The sequence below is a fragment of the Hirundo rustica genome, chromosome 3 (assembly GCF_015227805.2).
Source record: "Hirundo rustica isolate bHirRus1 chromosome 3, bHirRus1.pri.v3, whole genome shotgun sequence".
In the NCBI taxonomy this organism is placed as follows: domain Eukaryota; kingdom Metazoa; phylum Chordata; class Aves; order Passeriformes; family Hirundinidae; genus Hirundo; species Hirundo rustica.
Window position 1 is genome coordinate 106,875,127 of NC_053452.1, and position 21,475 is coordinate 106,896,601.

General features: G+C 44.7%; 1 protein-coding gene across 2 annotated transcripts; it reads right to left on the minus strand.

The window, feature by feature from the left end:
- Window positions 1-40: 40 nt before the first annotated feature.
- Window positions 41-8,009, minus strand: OSR1 (odd-skipped related transcription factor 1). 2 transcript variants are annotated; one of them, XM_040058947.2, is made up of 3 exons: window positions 7,911-8,009; window positions 1,731-2,423; window positions 41-1,189 (listed from the first exon to the last, which is right to left on the minus strand). In XM_040058947.2, the coding sequence occupies exons 2-3, from the start codon at window positions 2,375-2,377 to the stop codon at window positions 1,054-1,056; spliced, it is 783 nt and encodes a 260-aa protein (XP_039914881.1). In that variant the 5' UTR covers window positions 2,378-2,423; window positions 7,911-8,009; the 3' UTR covers window positions 41-1,053. The 2 variants fall into 2 exon arrangements, with proteins under 2 accessions (XP_039914881.1, XP_039914882.1); XM_040058948.2 differs by lacking the exon at window positions 7,911-8,009 and having other exon boundaries at window positions 1,731-3,237.
- Window positions 8,010-21,475: the final 13,466 nt, after the last annotated feature.

Consider the following 21,475-nt stretch of genomic DNA (forward strand, 5'->3'; position numbering starts at 1 on the left):
AAGTGCCAAACAGCCATACAACTTTTTTTTCTTCTTTTTTTTTTCTTTTTTTTTTTTTTTTTTTTTTAATAAACAGAACATATTGGAATGTCTCTTAATTTGAATACACTGTTCAGAAAGCCAGCATTTAAAAAAATACGCTCTCAAGTTGAGATTTGTTCTCTCACACCAGGACACACGAAGACTTTAAGTACCACTAAAACCATGTTGTGCATACCACCAGTTTGACGTATTGCCATCTTTCTTTCCTCTGGGATTTTAAATAAGTCCAGAAGTTACAAACTTCCTCACAGCACACTAGACCACAAGGTAATAAAAAAGGTCTCCATGTCCTGTGAACACTGATCTGTCCCAACACCCGGAACCCATGGGTCTGAGATCTGGATGCATTTTCTAACACATGGTAGGACTCCCCACTTGAGAGACTTAGGTCATTTCCAAACATTAATTTTCTTCTCCTTTTCTGAAAACAAACTAGCAAATGAGATTTGCAAGTTGACCCTCTGCTTGTCTTAATGGTGCTGTGATGAGAAACCACCGTTTCAGTTCTTAATCGTCTTCTGGAATTCTTTGTATTTCCTGAAGTGTAAAAGTAAGAAGCTTTATACAGTCAAAAAAAAAAGTATAAAATAAGAGTTTGGATTTTCTTAAGTAATATTTTTGGAAGATACTATTTTGGTTTGTTTTTTGGGGGGTGGGTATGTGTGGGGGGGGTTGGTCGGGGGTGAGTTGTGAGTTTTTGTTTGGTTTTAAAGATATTCCTGTCCAAGACGTGAGCACCACCTTTTGGCATAAAGTTTATCAAAGCCACACAAGTCAGCTAGCACTCTCTGTATCATTCACATATATTTTAAATGCAAAACAATCTTTTCACCCACGACTTAGGAAGTTGATTGCTTGGATGGGGGATTGAAGGGGTGCAGATTTTGCCCTTTTTAAAGTAGAAACAAAAACAAAGCACAAAGTCCAGTGCTCTCATCCTGAAAGTTTTGTTTCTGCTCTAGTTTTGGCATGAAGTCTGAAGGGGAGGAAAAGTTCATAGAAGTTGGAGATTCAACACTTAAGTTTGGCGGGTTTCAGTTCCTTTACTTGCGTGTGCAGTGTCTTGTGGACCGCTAGTGTTCTGGACTGGCAAAATCCTTTCCCACATTCTTGACACTTAAAAGGCTTTTCTTTAGAATGGATATATCTAGAGAGAAAGAAACAATCGAGATGTCAGAAATACCTGGCCTAAACTCAGCAGTGAGCCACCTGAGGGAGAATATGTTGGAGATTTCTTACACCTACTGCTGAGATTGAAAGTGCGGTTCTTGGGCAATTGTCTGTATGTGTGTGTGCAAGAGAGTGGAGCATCAGAGGGCTATAAGGTGCCTCTCTTAGGGATAAAGAACTTCTCCTCTCACTTTGGGATCACCAGACTACATGTCTTCATGACACTTCTGAATTATCATAGAGGCAGAGGACACATGATGCAAATGGAGGGTGAAAACATCTGTGGAAGCTAAAAAGGAGGTTGTGAAAGTTGTCTTTATGCAGTGAGTAAAGTATATCTCACTTTACTTCCACTGTGAGTTACCCGGGCTCTTCCACCAACAGTGGGCAAAGGAAAAACTAGAGGGAATGCTCTTGGTTGGATGGGTACTTAACTTATAAAAATCTTGAATGTGGGTGGATAACTAGGAGAGTACAAATAAACAAGGGAAAAAGAACAGGAAGAGAAAAATAGCTACCTGTGATCCCTCAGGTGATCCTGTCTTCTGAAAGCCTTGTGACAAATATCACATGTGTAGGGCCGTTCGTCGGTGTGGGTTCTTTCATGGATCAAAAGGTTGTAGGACTTGGTGAAGTGCCTACCGCAGAATTTGCACACAAACTCCTTCTTGGTTTTGGACGGTAACCTTCCCCTTGTGGGTTTCTTTTCCGGAGAGAGTTTAGTCACCTCGAGCAAAGACCCCAGCCCTGCAGGTGAGCCCTGACTGTCTGCCTGTCCCAGTTTAGAATGGTCCTCTTGTGTGGCAGCCACTGCTAAGTTGGCAAAGTCAAAGCGGGGTTTGGCTTTGAGGGTCATGTTGGCAGCCTCTTGCTTGGGCTGGATGACATGTGGGAAGAGTGGGAAGGTCGGCAGTTGGAACCGTGCATCCACCAGGCTCGAGACGCTGGGCACTTTGGAGAAGGAGGAGCGGGGCAGATGCATGGCCGGGTAGCCCAGAGTCCACTGGTGCAGGTGCACGGCGTGCAGGGCACTGAAGCCATAGAGGTTGGAGAGGTGGTCAGAGGGCACGGCAGGCAGCCCGTTGAATGCTTGCAGAAAGGAGTAGTTGGTGAGCTGGAGGGAAGGATGGATAGGCACTGGGGCTGGCAGGGTTTTACTTCCCATGGTGGCCGCTCAGGAGGAGGATCTTGGGAGCAGGGGAGGAAAATATCTGGAAAATAAAGATGGATGGGGGGAAGAGGGAGAGGTAGATTTACATGAAAACAAAAGGACCTTACCTCACCCCTCATCAATATCCCTCTCCAAAGCTACAGGAGGAGGTTTGCTTTGGGATTAGAGAAGCCTGACCAGGTCTTTACCGTGAGTGTATCCCCAGATTCTCCCTCTCCCCATCTCTCTCTTGTACACAAAAATTGTACTGAATCCGTAATAATTTGCTTCCCAGCAGCATCCCCTCCTATGCAGACTTCCAGTGATCCTGTACACGGGGACAGCTGAGATGCCATTTCGGCCCAAAAGCTCCGTCATCTCCCAGTAATTTAAAATCCCCTCTTAGGTCACCTCAGCCTTTAGTGAGACACTGCCCACTACGTCTGTCCACAGAAACTGTGTTTAGCCCTGATTCAAGGTGATTTAGGGAAGGGTGCGAAGCTTGCTGCCCCTGGGTTGCTCAGCTCCTGTGGTCTGGCCTCAGCCAAACCTTTGAGACAATAGAGGCACTTGGATGCTCAGAACTGCATCTCCTCTTTCAAAAAAATAAAATATATTTTGGTGAAAGAAAACATTATGGGGAAAATACCAGCCAAAGCCCTCCCTCTTGTGTACTGCAAAAAGAAATAGGAAAATGCTGAATTTGGGTGATGAATCTGAAGTACCATTTGCTCTTCCCTGGGAGAAGTGCCTGGCTTCAAGCCCACATCCTAATCTAAGCAATTGCTTAATTAGAGCCCTTCAAAAGGCTGAAAGACAAGGACTGGCGAGACCCTTCCCATGGGGCACCCAGGCCAGCAGCTGCAGGACCTCAGCCCTTCCCTGGGCTGGGTGCCACCGCTTTGGTCTGTGTTTCAGGGTCCTACCAAGCCCCTAGCCTCTCTTCTGAGCCAGATCTCTACCCATCTCACCCCACAAGATGGAGGGGAAAATGCTACAAGGCAGCAGCATTGAGGCACATCTGGCCCAGTCTGAAAATTCAGCCCTGGCTACTGTCAGCCATTTGGCAGGAGATGCCTCCCGAGGGTTGTTGGTGGGGACACAGCTTCCTCCCTTTGTGGGTGTGAGAGAGCACCCACGGCTTTTGGAAGCATCACATCCCTGCAGCCCAGAGAGCCTCCTCCTTATTCCACGGTCCTCAACTTATACTCACTTTCTCCTCAGGGAGCTCTGGGATTTGTCCTCAGTGGGGCTATTTTCTGCCAGAATCCCCCCAGGTTTGCTGCAGGATTCCCACAGGAGCCACATAGAATCTTTGTAAGATCCTGACAGGGTTCCTGCTGAGTCACGGCAGGTTCCCCCACAAGATCCCCATAGGGGACTCCAGCAGGGTCCTTGCAGTATTCAGATTAGAGTTCATCCCCAGGTGTAGAGTAAAGCCGCTTTGGACAAATGGAGGCAGCAAAATACAGCAGAGAAGTAATTGTCCCTCTGAGCTGGAAGTCTGGGGGTGTGGAAACTGCTGGTGGAAGAGGTCTAAAGACCAGGGAAACAAATCTGATTTATATGTGTGCTGTTGCCTGGAAAGAGGAGCTGCGGCTGGGAGGGTGTGAGAGGGAGAAGCTTACTCTGAGCAGCTCCATACTCCGGGCCCACCTTTCACTCTGCTTTACATAAATCAGCAGCAGGAAGAGAGGCTCAAACCTTAGAGGAATTCCACTGCAATGACCCAGAATAAGAGATTGTGACATTTTCGTTTTGCAATTGGATACATTTTTTATAGTCACTGATTAAAAAAATGCACACATTATATTCTCTATTCTCCTCCCTTTCCTCTTTTTTCCCCTCTTTCTATTTTTTTTTCTTTTGGGGGGGGGGGGAGAGCAGTGTTGGGTTGGGGTGTGTTTGGGGTTTGTTTGTTTGTTTGTTTTTGGGGGGGTTGGTTTTGGGTTTTTTGGGGGCTTGGTTTTTTTTTTTTTTTTTCTGTGCTATTTAGGGCTGTTGAACCAGCCAGACTGTTTTGTTGCTCTACTGGGGATATACTTTTATTTAGCTAGTGCTGCCTATACACTAAGCATGACCACATCACCAAATGCCTCAGCTGGTGACCCGAAGGACAGAGTGCACAGAAAACATTCTTGTCCTCTCGTCCGGGTACCTGAATGTGTCTGTTTCTATCCGTCACAATGGTTCCATGTCTGTTTCCCTGTCTAGGTAGCTCTAGATCTCCCAAACATGAAACAGGCTATTGCAAATGAAGTTTATCCGTCTCTCTTTCTTTCTATCCTTAGAAAACACTTAATATGGAATAGACAAGCAGAAATCTACTATGTCAATATGGGTAAATTCTCGCTTGAAAATGTTTTAAAAATTCTCTTTCGATCTTCCCAATAAAGAACTAGGCAGAAAACAAGGAGAAATACAGTCAGGTCATAACAGGATCCATTGCACCCACAGTTTTTTTTTGGTTTTGCTAGACCAGTTCTGTTAAATTAAAACAAAAATAATTTTTTTTAAAAGGAGGAAAAAGCAAAGACAAAAAGGCGGGGGGGGTGGGGGGGGAGGGAGAGAATAGAGCAGAGAAGAAAATAAGAGGAAAAGAGGAGGTGGGAGCAGAGCATTCATGTTACTACAAGTTTCTTGGCGCTTTTCCAGAAATGTAAACTGCACTTTTGCTCTGTACGACCGGGATAGTCAAAAACATGGATGAAGAGCAGGCTATTTCATAAAGAAGTCCCCTGACTTCGTGACATCACATCAAAGTGATTGTGTTTCACAGTGTAGTAACTCTCTGGTCTCCCACTTTCCCGCAGAGAGATCAACGTTTCTTTGATATCGGTGCCACCTCCACCTTTAATTCTGCTTCATGTAAACAGATCGTTATCGGGTCTTTTTTTTTTTTCTTTTTTTTCTTTTTTTTTTTCTTTCAGGAGAAGACCCCACGAGCTCCCTGCTTGAATTCCCCCATTGCAATAAAACTGTGCGGTGTTTTCTTTTTAACACAAAGTAGATCGATGAGTAATTAAGAACGAACCTCTTGTTTTCTGACTGAAACAAAACCCACTCAGGCCAAGATAAATTTACCCTGCAAAATAGGATCATAAACTTGAAAGTCTACATCTGTCTCCAGCTTTCTTACCCTTTGCCCTGAGTGCCGATACGGTAATGCTGTTGTCCAGTTGCCACTGTTTTAAGAACATTTCAATCTTAACCATCCAGATTAAATTCTACCTACTCTATATGCCAGGAAAAAAAAAAAAAAAAAAAAAAAAAAAAAAAAAAAAAAAAAAAAAAAAAAAAAAAAAAAGAGAGAGAAAAGAAAAGAAAAGAAAAAAAAAAAAATTCTACCCGGCTTTCTGCTGGTAGCATAGCAAGAGGGGAAATTAAATGGATTTTTAAGGAATCTTGTGGCTAGTAGGTATTTTTCCTTTCTACATTGAATTATCAATTTCCGATGTGTTCTTTGAAAGGGATATTTGTTACATTAAATACCTGAGTCATAAATAATGAGGTTTGCTAATTAGTTCCACATGGAAGAATGGAGGAGGTAAATTACCCTGAGAACGTTGCTTATTTTTACAAACATGATAAAGTAGCGGGCATAAAATGATGCATTCTTGCGAGAACCTCAAACTACCGCAATCAGGTTCTGTCAAAAAAAGTTCCCCAGTTTTGCCTGAACTTTTTCAAGCCTGGTAGCCCCGTCCTTTCAGCTGCGCGCATCGGTGCGCAGCATTTTGCCACCAAGTCGACTATTAATTTTGTCTCCTTTGAGGGGCAGAAAATTTCGCTTCCTAAAGTTAAAGAGAGGAAGTGGAGCTTACAAGTTATCTGTGTTTGGGAATCTAAGTGGAAAGGGAATAAAACTGCCCTTTCGCTCCGCATTATTCGAGCGTGGTGCTCTTGAGGAATAAAATGCATTGTTCAGCACAGATTTATTCAAAGTATTAATGAAGTGTGCAGAATCTATTAAAGCAGGTTTATTTGGGGCTAATTGAGCGTGAAAGAGTTAATTGCTAACATTAATGAGGACTGGAAGAACTCAGTCAGCGTGTGCCTTGGGTATCTCCGCTCAATCCTTATAAAATCATCATTCACATTTTATCACGAAATCGGTGTTGACAAGTCCCCCCAGACCACCACTGCGAGCGCGGGTGAATGAGATGGGCTTTCGTTTCTCAAATAATAATAAATAGTAACCGGGGGCCGAGTGCACCAGCGATGGCTGCACTGCCCGGGGCAGCCTTTATGCAGAGCAGCGAGGATCCCCGGCTTCGTCCCCTGAGGGACAGCGGCTACGAGCCCCGGGCGGGAGCGCGGCCCCGCGGCGGGCGCGGTGGGTGCTGCGGGACGGCCGCAGGGCCCGGCTCCTCCACCTTCTCCCCGCAGAAGTTTTTAGGTGCGTTCGGGGTATTGTACGTGTGCTTTTGCAATCCCCTCGGGTGTCGAAGGGCCCCGGCACAACATTCACCCTGACCTTCTCCCTAGAGAAATACCCAGTGCCTCCCCTACGCGGGAATAAATCGTCCTTCCTCTCTCCCGGCCGCGGGGTGGATTTCTTGCCACTGTACTCGCTTCCCATGGTCAGGTCACGCAGAGCCGCGGGTAGGGGCAAGGCTTTGCGGTGACAGCCCCGGGGGCAGCCAGGGCACGGCGGCGCGCTCCGGGGCCCGGCCCGCAGCGGGACTCTGCCGCGGGGCTGCAGCCCCGGGCCCAGCGCTGCCCTAGGGGCCGGGCCTCTTCCTCAGCTGACTCCGCACTTACTGACCTGGACCTACAGTGCACCTGTCCGGGACCCTCCTGCCTGGCTCGCGATCTATCGAACAATTCCTGCGGCGCTGCGATAACTTCCAAAATGCTCCGGTTTTACAGTTTCCCTCCCAAAAGCCAATTGTAACAACCATACCCGAATCCTCGGCTTGTCACTGACACTTTATAGGCTCAGCCTCTAGAGAAGCTTCGTCTCTCCTGTGCTGAACTTGTTTCAACCCACTCAGACAAATATAAACATCAAGGTCGTTTCTGTTATGGCCCTGGGAAGAGAGAAGGCTTTTCCGATCCTAAAACACTGGAGTTGCAAGAAAAGGGGGAAAAAAAGAAAGAGGAAACCTCATAGAAATAAAGAAAGAAGAGAAAGAAGAATAAATAAAAGCCAATAATAGAAAGGAGAAAAGCTGGAAGTTCAAGGCCGTAAAGGACATGCAGACTTCTGTTTTGCTCGTATGTGTCTTTTTTAGCTCGGGTTAGACACACTGCTTCTCCGCAAGGGGGGAGACACAGCTTTGAAAGAGGAGGACAAATCTTTAAATAGCATCAAAATATCCGAGACCCGTGTTGAAGGTTTACCCCAGCCCTCCGCCCACCCCAAAGAGAACAGTCCTCCTCACGTGAAACGCAATTTCCACGCTTCTGCACCATACAGTGGACCGTGGGAGGGGATGGGGGCAGAGAAAGAAAGGAGGTAAAGGAAGTGTTTGAATAGATATCCCCAACCCCCGAGGCTTGGCAAAATAAAAACCAAACAGAATGAGTTGTTCTTTTTATTTACCTAATCCCGATCTGTGCTCCACCGCTGGCAGCAGTTAAAAGATCCTGGGTTAAATTGGAGCTGGCAAAATAAAATAATGGAGGGGAAAAAAAAAAAAAAAAAAAAAAAAAAAAAAAAAAAAAAAAAAAAAAAAAGAAGAGGAGGTTGGGCTAGGTCAATGTCTGTGCTGGCCCTGGGGGGCACAGCTCACCCCACCCACCCCACTGCTCCTCCAGCGGGTACAGGCAGATCCGAGCGGGGCCAGGTGTCCAGGTGCTCCGGCCGGCGCTGCCGGAGGTGCTCTCCCAGCTCCTGCTCCCGGAGCCGGCTGCGTGCGCTGGAGTGCGAACGCGCCCGGGAGCGGTCGCGCTCAGACTGAACCGATCCCTTCCCTCCTGCCTCCTCCTTATTTCAACCCCCCCTCCCAGCTCCCCCCTCAACCTCCCACCGCACTCCGGGCATGCGCACGCACGGAGAAAGTTTCTGGCTGGGAAGAACCAACTTTTCAACCCGCTTCTCCCGGAGGCTCAGCAGCCCGGGGCTCGCAGCCCGCAAACCTCTCATCTCGCCCCCCCCGCCCCGCTCCGCTCCCGCAGCCTCCCCCGGAGCTCTCCCCAGGGCCCGCCGCGCTCGGCGGGACGCGCTCCCGGGGGCTCCCCGCTCAGCTCCGCGGGGACGGGACGCTGCCCCGGCGCCGCTCCGCGGCCGCGCTGCCTGCGCCGATCCGGCCCCGCCGCTCCGTTCTGCACCTCACGGCAGCGAACCGCGCCGAACCGCGCCGAACCGCGCCGAACCGCGCCGAAACGCCCCGCTCCCGGCCGCCGCGCTGCGCCCTCTCCCCGCCGAGCAGAGCCGCGGGACGGGACTCACCGGGACCTGCCCAGAGGGCAGGAGGGTGACAAAGGAGGAAAGGATGAAAAAGTGGGGGTATGATGGAGGGAGGGAATCAGCTCCCGCTCGCTGGATTTAGGGATCTCAAGATGTTCTGCCTCTCTGAAAAGATCTTCAGAGAGGATCCCGGGAGCCGCTTACCTGTCAGGGGTCCACCCCCGGTTTAGAGCCGCTTCCTCCGCCCGTCCCATCATCCCTCCAGATCCCCACTTTCCGCCCCAGCGCCCCTGACCTGGGTGCCTTCCCCCGTCCTTCCTCCCACGGGCCGGGAGGGTCTCTCCCCGCGCCCCGGAGGGGCTCCACGCCGTGCGAAACTCCGCCGATTCCCCGCGGATAGGGAGCCACAAAGCTTTGCTCACGTCCGGGAGCGACTGACCGGGCGACACGGGAAAAGCAAAATAACCCTTCAAAGAAAAAGGTTAAACGTGCTTTATAATTAATCCTGAGGCCGTAATCTCCTCGGTTATTTGTTTTTCTATTCATCCATCCATTCACACTCCTTTTGAACCGGGAAGGGGGGAAAATTGCTTCGGTATATTACATTGTCCCGGGAAGCCAGGGTAATATAATACACCAGCGAAGACAGATCCATCAGGATAACACGGTACCGTGCTCAGGGGCACGCATGTGTCTTTTTATTGTTCATGACACTCCTGTTATTACACCTTGTTTGTTTGTTTGTTTTTATTATACCATCTCCGAAGGGAAAACAAGCACACAAATAAAACCGAAATCAACAAAACAGCAAAAAGAAAACACTACGTTATCATCCTGTAGAATAAGTGTTCATGAACATGACAGCAGGGTGGCGAAGCAAGCCTAGCCCTGCCATTTCAGCCCCAAATTCTCTCTATTTTTATTAACAATTTGGGGTCCAACATTGCACTCTGCTCTAGTCAGGCAAAGAGATTTTCGTTCCCTTTTTTTGTAAACGAGTGGTATTTTTATGAGGCAAAGACGAAGCAAAGACGTTCCCAGTTCTTCAGTTCTCTCGCATTTCGTCCTGTTATTTTCTTTCTTTCTTTATTATACTCACGTACACTAAAAACAAAACAAAACAAAACAAAACAAACCTATACAAACCCCCCCACTGATCATGAAAAAAAAAAAAAAACCAAAAAAACAAACCAAAAAAACAAACTCAAACCCCAAATCCCTAAACATCGTATTTGCATTCCTGTCAAGAATGTGATTCGCTGCTATAAGCTAACTTCTTTGAATAAGTTTGCATTTTCAAATATAGTTTAAATCCAGTTGTCTTAACACGAATGTAAGATTCCCAAGAGTCCCCAGACCAAGAAACAGACCGCAGACAGGCTCTTCTAACTGGAACTGTATCTTTTCCCATAGGAAAAATCTTGTTATAGATGAGGGTGGGTGCACGCAGTACTAAAAGACAAATCACAATTCTCTTTAGAGAGATAGCGGATTAGCTGAGACGGTAAACACAAAACCAGCCATGATACCTGCACGTGTTGCCTTTGAGGGAACAAAATAAAAACCATGCACTACCAGAAACCCCATCGTTCTGAAATAAATACTTAAACATCGAAATAAGTGGCAGTAAATGATCTAATTGTCTACGGGGGAGGGAGACAAAAAAAAAAAAAAAAAAAAAAAAAAAAAAAAAAAAAAATCCCACGCGAAAATAGCTTATAATCAAAGGAGGTCGTTGAGACATCATTCTATTCTAAAGTAGTCCTGGAAGCTGTAGCTGAAATCTTCCTGGATAATGTGTCGTCTGATATTTACGTATTTGTTAAAAAGTAAAAATATTTGCACTTGTCAACCCACTGGCGATAGAACTGAAGTTTCAGGTTAACTGTCTTGTTAAGTGCATTTGTTTTAAATATCTGGTGTTTAAATTATGAAGCGTATGTTGTTCCAAACCCTTTATTCTCGAATGGATTTTTATGATGTCCCTTGCTAATTTGCATTATGTCAACTTGCAGCGGTGGGGAACCTAATACCGGGAACGGGGAACAAAACCACTCTGTCACGCAGGGAATATGCTGCACTTTTCCACAGCGAGGATCTGCTGTCGATTAGGAATGTTACGCCTTCAAGAGAATTATGAAAAGTGAAGGCATCTGCTCCCAAAGCTAGCCACGTTTGTAGGATTTAGACGTGACAGCGAAATACAATTCGTTTCAAGAGAAACATGTGGGATGACTGGGAAGACCGGAGCCCCCATTCCTATCTCCTACCTGTATCCCCTTCCAACAATCACACGCGTCCCATCCTGTCCCCTATCCTGTATCTGCAAGTCAAAGCCTCCCAGTTCTGTGCAGCCCATTTTCGGGGAGCAGCATCCCGGACACCAGCCCGCTCCCAGCGCACCGGGGCTGCCCTGTCTGCTGTCCTCCCACAGCGCCGGAGTCGCCGCCGGGCGCTGCCGCCTTGCCCTGGTGCCGACGGTGCCGGTGCTGGGGCCCGAACCGGGGGGAGCGGCTTGTGATCCTTGCCGAGCAGACTCGGCGGGCACGGGGAGAACATCTGAGAGCATTTCCCCGTCCCTCCCTTGGGGAGCCTGTTGCGCTTGTCACCTCCTCTCAAACGAGTTCTGGGTGCAAGGGCTAACCCTGCGCGCAGCGGGCGCTGGGGATCGCGCCTCCTCTGGTTCACACTCCTGCGGAGGCCGGTGATGCACCTACACGCGTGCTGGCAGAGGGCTACACAGCCTGGCTGACGTTCCTCTTCCCTGCTGCAGCTGGGATACCCAGCTTCACCCACTTAACCTTCTCAAGGAAAACGATTCCCGACCCCATTCCATAGGCATGAGCAGGATAAAACTCCCTTTTGCTTCTTCGGGACTTTCTGCCCACCGGGGTACTGCGCTTGTCCCTTAAAAAATCATTTACTGGGAAGAAACAACTGTGCAACTCGCCAAGCATCATCCGCCGCTGGGGCTGTGGGGAGCAGCGGCTCCGGCGGAGCGAGGGGAGGTTCGTGCTCGGCGAGTGCGGGGGCTCCATCGCCCCTGGAGTCTGGAGAAGAGGCGGTGGGTGGGGGATGGCTGGGCAAAGCCGCCTTCGCTCGGCAACCCTGCAGCTCCCGACCCTCCTGAGAAAGGAAGCGGGAGCAGGACTGAGCAGCCGGCAGCGCTCGGCGGAGGTTCCAAAGCTTCTTCGCTCTCGCATCTTCACCGGGAGGATGGAGCAGCCCCGGCGGCAGACACGCAGGGGAGAGCAGGCACAAGTGCACTCAGCATTCCCCTCCTTGTCTTCGAGCCTCACCGGGCAAGGTGTAATGTCCCCGATACCTGTGGCGCCCGGGATACATACATACATACATATATATATATATGTGTGTGTGTGTGTGTATATGTCTATGTATTCTGCTTTTCTTCGCTTTGACTGGTCTCTCCTCTTCCTCTGATGATGGTCGCGGTGAAGGATTAGAGTGTGTAGACTCTGCTCTCCCTGGAATGGCCCGGACTGAGACGAAAAGGGAGAGTCAGAACGGGGCAGCAAAGGCCAATAGCTCTCGGGGGCCGAGCGCGGAGCGTGGCCGGGAGCTGCGAGTGGCGGTGGGCGAGGGGCAGGGCCCGGAGGCAGAGCGGGTGCTCCCGCTCCCCTTTCCCAAACTGATCCCCCACTCCCTCCCGACCACAGTTCGCTCCTCAGGTTCCGTGTAGCCTTAGTATTTTAATAGCTGCTAATGACAAGAAAGGGAAGAATAGCGGCAAACTACGCGGGTGGAAACTGCTCCCGCGGTGCGAGTAAACGCTGTTCAAATAGCAACTCCCACCTCCGTCTCTCAAAAAGAAAGTCTGTGCAGAGATAGATATAACGCTGTTCTGCCAATTTTGAAGGTTGTGGGGTTTTTTAATTTTTTTTTTCCCAACCTTCTAGGGCTCCCTGAAAATAAAAGCCAAACTTCGGAACATCTCCATTTTGTTAACAAGGGGGAAATCATTTTCCCTTGATTGCGATGCTGAGGTGTAACCCGGCGCTTTGATGTATTGCCGTCCTTCTCCAGAGAGTTACTGCGGCCGCGGAGATCCGCTGGCGCGCAAGTCCCGCTTGGCCCCCCCGCGCAGCCGGCGGGGACAGCCCTCTGCCAGCAACTTCTGCGAAGTGGGAAAGAAAATCCAGAGCACGGAACAGAGCGATAGGGGATTTGTCTTCTTCAAGAATCACAATGGATTTTGCAAGCAACTAATTAAGCTCAAGATCTCCCCCCACCACTAGTCCCCCGCCCCACACACCCTTTGTTTGCAAAGCGGTGTGAAGTCGGTTGTGTAAATGATTCCACTTTAACTTCCAGCCCCTTTAGATCACTAATAATGCCGTGGTGATGCTACTCACACTGGTGCAGTGAGAGTCAGCATTTCCATTATAATTTCCTATTTTCAGGAGTTTTTACAGTGGTCATAAAAATTCAATCCAGGCTCAAGCTTGGCATCCCAGAACTCCTCCCAGGAGTCATTTCTTTTTGTTGTATTTGAAAGAGGAAACCATTTATCTGTTTTTACATTGCGAGAGAGCAACAAAAGGAAGCAAAAGCAGGGTTTGCAGAACATTTTAGTATTTTATATCACTTGCTTTTCCTCAGCTTTACAGTATCTGCCATAATTGTTAGAGAAGTACAGTACACAGTAATTAATAACACATGAAAAACCATCAGGTTATAAAGAAACCAGAGTCTGCAATCAGAACTGGTCATATAAAATACTCTTTATCATTCTGAAATATTTTATTTTTCTAAACTAATAATTTATTATCAATACATCCAAAATGTAATTTGATGCTGGGGGGTCACTTTGATTCAAACTTAACTCATCATTTTTGAAATCTGACAAAGTTTTTGTATGTGTTCATTTTTAGGAAAAAATTCGTAAAAGTACAGATGTTTTCACTGCAGATTTGAGGGATCTATCCTCCAGCCTCCTCTAAGCAAGTATATGTACAACAGTCAAATAATCTTTGGATTTAGGTGTCCCTAAGTATTCATTTATATGATGGATTGTAATGGTTATATGGTTCCCTTGAAACCATTATGTTCTATCAGGTCAGAACCAGCTTCTAAAAAAAGTTCATTTAATACAAGGGTGGGTGGAATGATTTGTGTACATTGCATTTGCTCACATACAATTCCCATATCTGCTGGAAATTGAGTAAGGATTTAATGATCCCAGAGGAACTGAAGGCTTTGGTGACATGGCTTCCAAAGGGGTCTGTGAGACAAAGACCAGTGTGAATTGGGACATTGAAGTAGAATGCCAGTGCAGCCTGGACATCACATCATTTTGCTGTGGATTATGCCTATGCCATATGTTTTAAAGGGAAATCCTTTCTCTATTGCTGTAAAATATACACTTCTGTTAGCCTGGAATCTCAGCAGCAGTATCCTCCAAACCATCCAGCTCTGGTTTGTCTATGAAAAAGGATCACTGAGAGCAATCTCTCAGACTTCAAAGAGTTACTTCTAGGTAGCACCAAAAGCTATGTATGGAATTAGAGATACATGTGTATACATATAAATACATATGCACCAGAAAAAGGAAGAATGCATGTGCAGGTACAGAGAGAGATTAACACAGCATTACAGGATGCACAATGGAAGTAGGAAGATATGCATATTGAATCAAGGAATATTAGTGACTTTTATATATATTTTAATGATATGTAACTTGATAAGGCTTATATTTACTATTGTAAAGACTTAAAAGAGGAGTCCATAACTTTTAGTGAACAAAGGCAACATTTGCTTGCCGTGGTCAGTCAATTACAGGACTGGAATCAGAATTCCACAAGATTTATCTTCCATTGAGTCATTTCATTACAGTGACATTGGGCTAGTAACCTCCAGTGGATTCAGCACTTCCTGAAAGCAGGGAACTTCCTGTTGAGATCATTTTAGAGAAAACTTTTTTTTTTTTTTTTTAATAATAATTGACCACATGCTGGCACATACACAGACTCAATGGTCCTTGTTCTAGGTATCTCAAGTCATAGCCTGAAGTTTAGGGGATGGGTATAAGTCTTTTTTATTTCTACATTTTTATCAGGCTTTATCTTCAGGACTTAATGAAGTGGAAATCTGCAGTAGTTGATAGGTCACACACTTATGTGACCATAAGCTTGTTACAAATGAAAATACTAAATATTTTCTGCACCAGAAGTGGTCAGAAAAGCTTTTCCTAAGACTTAAGTACAGAAACATTTCATGGCAGCAGTTCAGCACCTCCTTTGGGATTAGCAGGACTAGAGATAGCAATACAAATTGACAGGACTCCAATTTACATCCTAATTATTTGGGGTCTTGTTTTGGCTTTGTCCACTGCATAGGTGTGCAATGAAACAAAGCTCTGGGTTTGGTCAATTGCCAATACTCCTATCCGCTCATCCCAGCAGACTGGACACTAGAGACCAAAGGTACATTCAATCCATGTGCAGTAGCATGAGGGGTGATTGGATCATCATTTGTGTCACAGAACTCTAATCTGTCAAGAACTGTGAGCTTTCCATGCCTTTGATACAACGGCTGCCATGTCTGTCTGGCACTGCAAACAAGAAGAGGTGTTGAAGATCAGGAAGATCTTGTGCAAACCCACTCTACAGTCTAGGACAGGCTCCAGGGGAGGATCTGCTGGGTCGGGTCCGTAGAATCATAGCCTACAGCTCAGAAACATGGGTGGTGGTTTAAATCCCAAGCCTGAACCTTGGAAAGGCATCCAGGGAGGGCAGAACCTGGCCTGGTAGCCAGTGGGAGTCACCTTTAAAAACAGGTTTTGTCCTTCACAGTTTCAGCAAATATTTGAAAATGCCACTCTTTCATGTCCTGTAGAATGACAGAAATTCTCTACAGGACTGAGAGGTTCATGCACTGGGGCCATCTTCCCAGCCCCAAAGAAATGTGTAGTCCATAGCTGCTCATCCCAGCCCTGCTGCCCACTCCCTTGGCTGCAAGCTCGTTGACCAGTGCTGCTGGCAGACAGAATGGCCAGCTCTCCACAGGGGACAAGGACATTTTAAATTCAATTACACATAAGTTGCCCCTCTCCTATAATATGATAATTACCAAGGGCCAGTTGGTCCTTAGCCGTATGTACACCGCTGACATGACTGCATTACATTGAAGCAGTCAAGGAATTAAGTACCCTTTCTCTCACAGAAAATGAATTTTTTTTTTCATTATTGACTTCAGTGACATTAATATCTAACAACTGTAGTATTCTGTCACTGCAGATCCAATTTTTTTAGCTTTAACTTAGTGGAAAGGTGTTCTTTTAACAGAAAGTGTTGTTTTTAATAATACAGAATTAGTGCCTGGCTAAAGTACATAGAAATATTGATCTGGTGAGAATTTTATTATTTAGAACAACCCTAAAATGGTGTTTATTTAAGATAATATATAAGAAATCAGAATTTTAGTTGTATAAACTCACAATGGTTTTCCTGGTTTTAGCAGTTTCTAAACATATAGCAACAATATACACACACACACACACACACACACAAAGAGTTTGTTTGTTTGTTTGTTTGCTTGATTGCTTTTGTTTGTGGGTTTGTTTTTTTTTTTTTTTTTTTTAGTGTTAGCTTTCAAAAATTATGTAACTTCCCTTTGAAACTACATGGAAATAAACCTGAGGGGCCAACTAAAAGTCACATAAGCAAAGGAAGTTAAGAGTCAAGCTGGAAAGACAATTTTCTGTCATACACAGTCATGTTGAAGTGTTAGAGAAAAAGGTCACCTAACAGGGGGGGCTTTGTGCTGTCAGGTGATCCTAAATATCAAATAAGCTGCAATACACCGGCCCAAGGGGAAGATTAGGTAGTGACAGAGTTTCAGCCCTAACTCAGAACTTCCTGCTATTCATGGTTTGAGGTCAGGCCTTTAAGGTTATTTTGAGATAGGCTTTTGCTTTTGAAGCTGTAGGAGTAATACAGTCAGGGCATCACTGAACAACAGGCAGGACCATAAAAATAATCTTTTTGGAAGCGCAATCCTGAAGAAAACTCGCCACCTGCTGGCCGAACGCCTCCTCGTGCTGCCCCTCTCCTCTCGGCAGCTGCCGAAGCCGCTATTGACCAGCTCACGGCAGCTGGAATAACCCACAGCCCACGCTCTCGCCAGTGAAAACCTACCGTTTGGGACCTTCTGTCTTAGAGCAAAAAGAACTTCGGTCTGAAGTCTCTGTGTGACACTATGTTTCACTGATGTTTGAAAATACTACGGTTAAAATATTTCAGCATGAATAATAGTCTCTCGAGGCTTAAATATTTTTGTATAAGTGAGTTACGTTAAATGCATTTTAAAATGTATATATCCTCTTTCTTTCCCTCATGATTACATTAGGAATCTTCGAGGTTTCTTTTGTGATATTTGTGTTGCCACGGGGTCTTTTATTTGCTGTTACTACTTTTATTCACTGTTACTAAACAGTAACTGGAGATTTTTGACATCTCATTAGAAATAGTTCTCATTCCTGTAATGGGAAAGGGAACACTCCTCAATGCTAAAGTTTACCATCTAACTTCTTTTTATGCTGACGTTTTAGTAAGCAACTCTAGATTATTTAGTAGCGATAACAGGATTTTTTGTCGATTGACTAAGTCAGGTATATAATGCTGCCTTTTTTCATTACTGTCTGCTCTACAGTCAGCTAAATTAGATGACAGATCCCATTGATTCCAATCTAATTTAGGCAGACCATTACACAATAAACCAAAGTACATTGTGAACATACTTCAGAACTAATACTGAGTTTACAATCTCTTGATGAGGATTGTGAATGCACAAGACACAGGGAAAAAGGAAAAAAAAAGAACCACCAAAACAAAACAAAAAAATCCACCGACACACAGCCAACACATTCTGGACACAGCAAGGGAGAGGCACTGAAGGCTGGGTTCATCCAGACACAGTGACCAAGTGTGCCATGGAAGAGGGCAGTGATCAGTGAGAGGCTGGCATGAAGCAAAGTGTAGGATTTCGTTTATCAATACAACCAACAAAGTGGAGAAGGAAAATAAAATGTGTAGCTTTCAGAAATGGAAGAGACCAATAGAGAAACAGGTGAGACCTAAACCCTATTAATTCTTATTTATATTACATTTGAATTTCAATTCAACAGTCTACATAACAAAAGTAACAAAGGTACGGAAGTTCAAAAAAATGTAGAAAGCAGGAATAGTGGAAATATTAAAAAAACCCCATGTATATAACATAAATGTAAATATAATACTGAGAAACTAAGATAGAAATATTGGCTAGAAGATCCAAAAGAATTAAAAATGGACAATTGTTTTGGTCATTAACCATTAACAGTTCAGTCTCTCACAACTCCAAAATAATTTTGTCTCAGTGTGTGGTAATAGGGATGATCAGAGAACAGTAGCAGAGCAAATTCAAGTGAAGCAGCTAAGGAGAGGATGTCCCTGCTGTAATGGTGAATGAATGTGAATGCTAAAACCACAGTTTTCAACCCAAGAAAGGGGCAAAAGGAAAAAAGTAGCTATGAATGAAGAGGCGTGGAATAAGATCAATTACTTCTACCAAATTCATGTATAGCTTTGTTCAAAGCACTTGATCAATTCTCTGCTCTGGTATATACATCTGTAAAAGGTGGGTAAAAATGTTCACCTAACTGCCAGGGATTATGTAAAGAAAAATATTAGATATCATATTTCACAGAGGGGAAATAGCTGCTGGCAATCTGCATTTTCCTCAATTTGGCCTTGTCTCAGCTACTGTTATATTCTGTCTTGGTTTAGTCACAATGCAGTTTTTAAGGAATTTGGGGAGCATTTGCTTGGAATTGTCAGCTTGCCAAAATTACTTCCTAAATTGTGAATGCTTTCACAAAAACTGGCTCACATAAAGCAGTGGTAAGTTTCTAAACTGCTAGCCTCTCCTTGGGGATAGATTTAAGGCAGGACCAGAGTAATGGTCTTCTAACATAACTCGCTTTACTCTTTCTGATGCTGATGGAAAACCACCAGGACATTATATCTGTCTTAAGAGTGTCCTGGATAGGAGTGGAGCGTCAAAATTGAACCTTACCTCTTCCACAACGTTTGTTCTCTGCCCAGGTGTCATGACTTCTGACTAGCCACCAGATGACCCTGTGGTCACCACCCCCTCCCAAAGAAGAAGGGCAAAGCTAAAACTAGATAATGATGCTTTTTTTCACTTGTGGATATAGTTATCCAAGAGAGAGGTCTACACTTGCATTTCTTGATCTCCTTTGGAAACTACAAGGATTGCCTTTTGATCCATGACTCTTAACATAATCCTTATGGAAGGAAAATAACTTAAAGGTACAATTCAGACCTCTAATTACAGAAGAAAATTAAAGGCTAGAAACTGAACTTGAATGGTTTTTCTGAGTCAGAGTGGTTTGGTCTCTGCTCTCTGGATGTCCAGTTTTGTATTTTTGTCATTATTTAAGCAACTAAGCCAGCAACTAAGACCCCCACAGCAGCTCACTCACTTCTTGTCAGTGGTATGTGGGGAAAAAGTGGAACGGTAAAAGCATAAAACTCTTGGGTTGAGATAAAGGCAGCTTAATAGGTAAACTAAAAGCCTCACAAATAAAAAATGCATCAGAAAACAAAAATAAGGATTTGGAAAACCATTTCCCAGCACCCAAAGGGAAGCAGGTGGTCACCCCTTCCCAGGAAAGTTGGGCTCCATCACACTCCCATGATGGTGATTGGGAAGGCAAAATGCCGTCACTCTGAATGTTCTCCATCTTACTTTTTTTCCCTTCTACTTTATATGTTCAGCATGATGCCATATGACATGCCTTGGGTCAGTTGGAGTCTACTGTCACAGCTGTGTCCACTCTCAGCTCCTTGTGCACACCCAGCCTCCTCGCTGGTGGGGTGGGGTGAGGACCTTGACTCTCTTTAAGAGCTGCTCTGCCATAATGAAAACATCTCTGCACTATTAACAGTGTTTCCAAAACAAATACAAAACACAGACCCATACTAGCTGTTGTAAAGAAAATTAACCCTGTCCAAATGAAAACCAGCACCATTTTCTTCACATAGGTTTCTTGCACATAATTGTAAAACTGCTGAGAAATATTTTGGGTGTTTTTTTTCATGTTTTTATCTCCATTAGAAAATTATTTCAGGTTCTAATGTCCCACATCTTACATATTATGGGCAGTTTATTATACCCATATGTTTTGTGCTAATTTAAACTGTTTATCTTCATTGATGTTCTTCTTCCTCGACTTTTGTATCTTAAGGCAAACAAATCCTGTTCAGAAAGATGGATGTTTCATGTCCAATTTCCTTTTGATGAACTTTCTCTGTGTCTATTTCATTTTGAATTAATGCTCTTAGTGGTGGCATCTACAGAAATTTAAGTGCCAAAGGTACTTGGTACCCAAGATACATGGTTATGCAATGTTTACATTTATAGACTCATTCATCCATACAAATAAACTTGCTTAACAAACAGTATCTGAAATACAGCCTCCTTTGAAGTAAGACCATGCTATTCACTAACCAGACAATTGTACAATTTAACTATTTTTCTAACTCAGTTGACCTGAACGATATTGGTTACAAATCCACTCTCTGAGCAGATACATTCTGTCTGTACACACCTCGGTCCTTGCAGCCTTTGCTGTGTGCAGGTGGCTTTCCTGCTCCTTTTCCATCTGCTTGAGGCTCTCATCTCTCCCTTGGCTCAAGGGAGAGTGTTTACTGAGGAAAGAGGGTATGGAAAAGGTTATGACTTTCAAAGATGAGATCCTTCTTGTGGCTTACTGTACCCAAGCACCATTTCTTCCACTGAAATCCAGACAGTCCTGTCCACTGCATTGGGACGGGTCATGTTTCCATCTGGGGGCAGTTATCCTCTTCCAGGAATGTCTACCATCAGTAGTGTAAGGCTAATTCAAACCAAGAGAACAACTGCACCTGTTTCCTCTCATCCAACAGGGCAGCTGAGCATCCAGATGTTTGTAGTTGTGGTTGGTTTTAGAAATTTTTCATCTACTTCTCACAGGAACTAACAGTATTGATTTCCAGTGACCATACAATCCTGACTTCCTGCCTTAGAGAACTATAGTATCCTTTCCACCTCTTTTGTCTTTGTCAAACATCTTCCCTTTATATATTTTTTAATAAAGCTTGTATCTGTGATTTTTTTGGTTTTACTTTAGATTTTAAAGCCAGTGTTTAAATCAACTATTTCTAGATTTAGCATAGCTACTGTATTGCTAAAGGAGATGCCTGGGAATAATTGACTGAGCTTAACTTTTCAGATCAAATGAAACTTTTATATTTCACACTTCATGACTCTTTACTTATGGATTTTGAATGGAAGCTCTTCCTAATCTGGCTTTATTTTATATCATTGAAAGGATAGCATATTAAGTTTTTAATTTGAAAATGAATTACTCAAATTGTTTGCAATGGAGACTTCTTTGTGTTTTAACATATTTGTTAATTTTCTGATCATAAATTATTGTTCTAGTTTGACTCAACACATTGTGTTAGAGCTCTCAATATGCACATGTAATCTGTAAACATCTTCATAGAACCCCTACTTTCCCCAGATATCCATGAAAACAGAATTTCACTCTCTAAGGTATTCTTGCCAAAACTCATGACCAAAAAAACGATCCAGAATTTTTAGCTGAATGTTGCTTCTCAGATATTGTTTTTGTATGATTTACACAGCCTGATTTTGACTGTCAGGCTGAAGGTTTACTTCAAAGCCATTTT

Coding starts and splice junctions, on each gene's coding strand:
- OSR1 (XM_040058947.2), bottom strand. CDS start 2,377: ATGGGAAGTAAAACCCTGCCAGCCCCAGTGCCTATCCATCCTTCCCTC. Junction 1,190..1,730: donor GATCACCTGAGGGATCACAG/GTAGCTATTTTT, acceptor CTTTCTCTCTAG/ATATATCCATTCTAAAGAAA.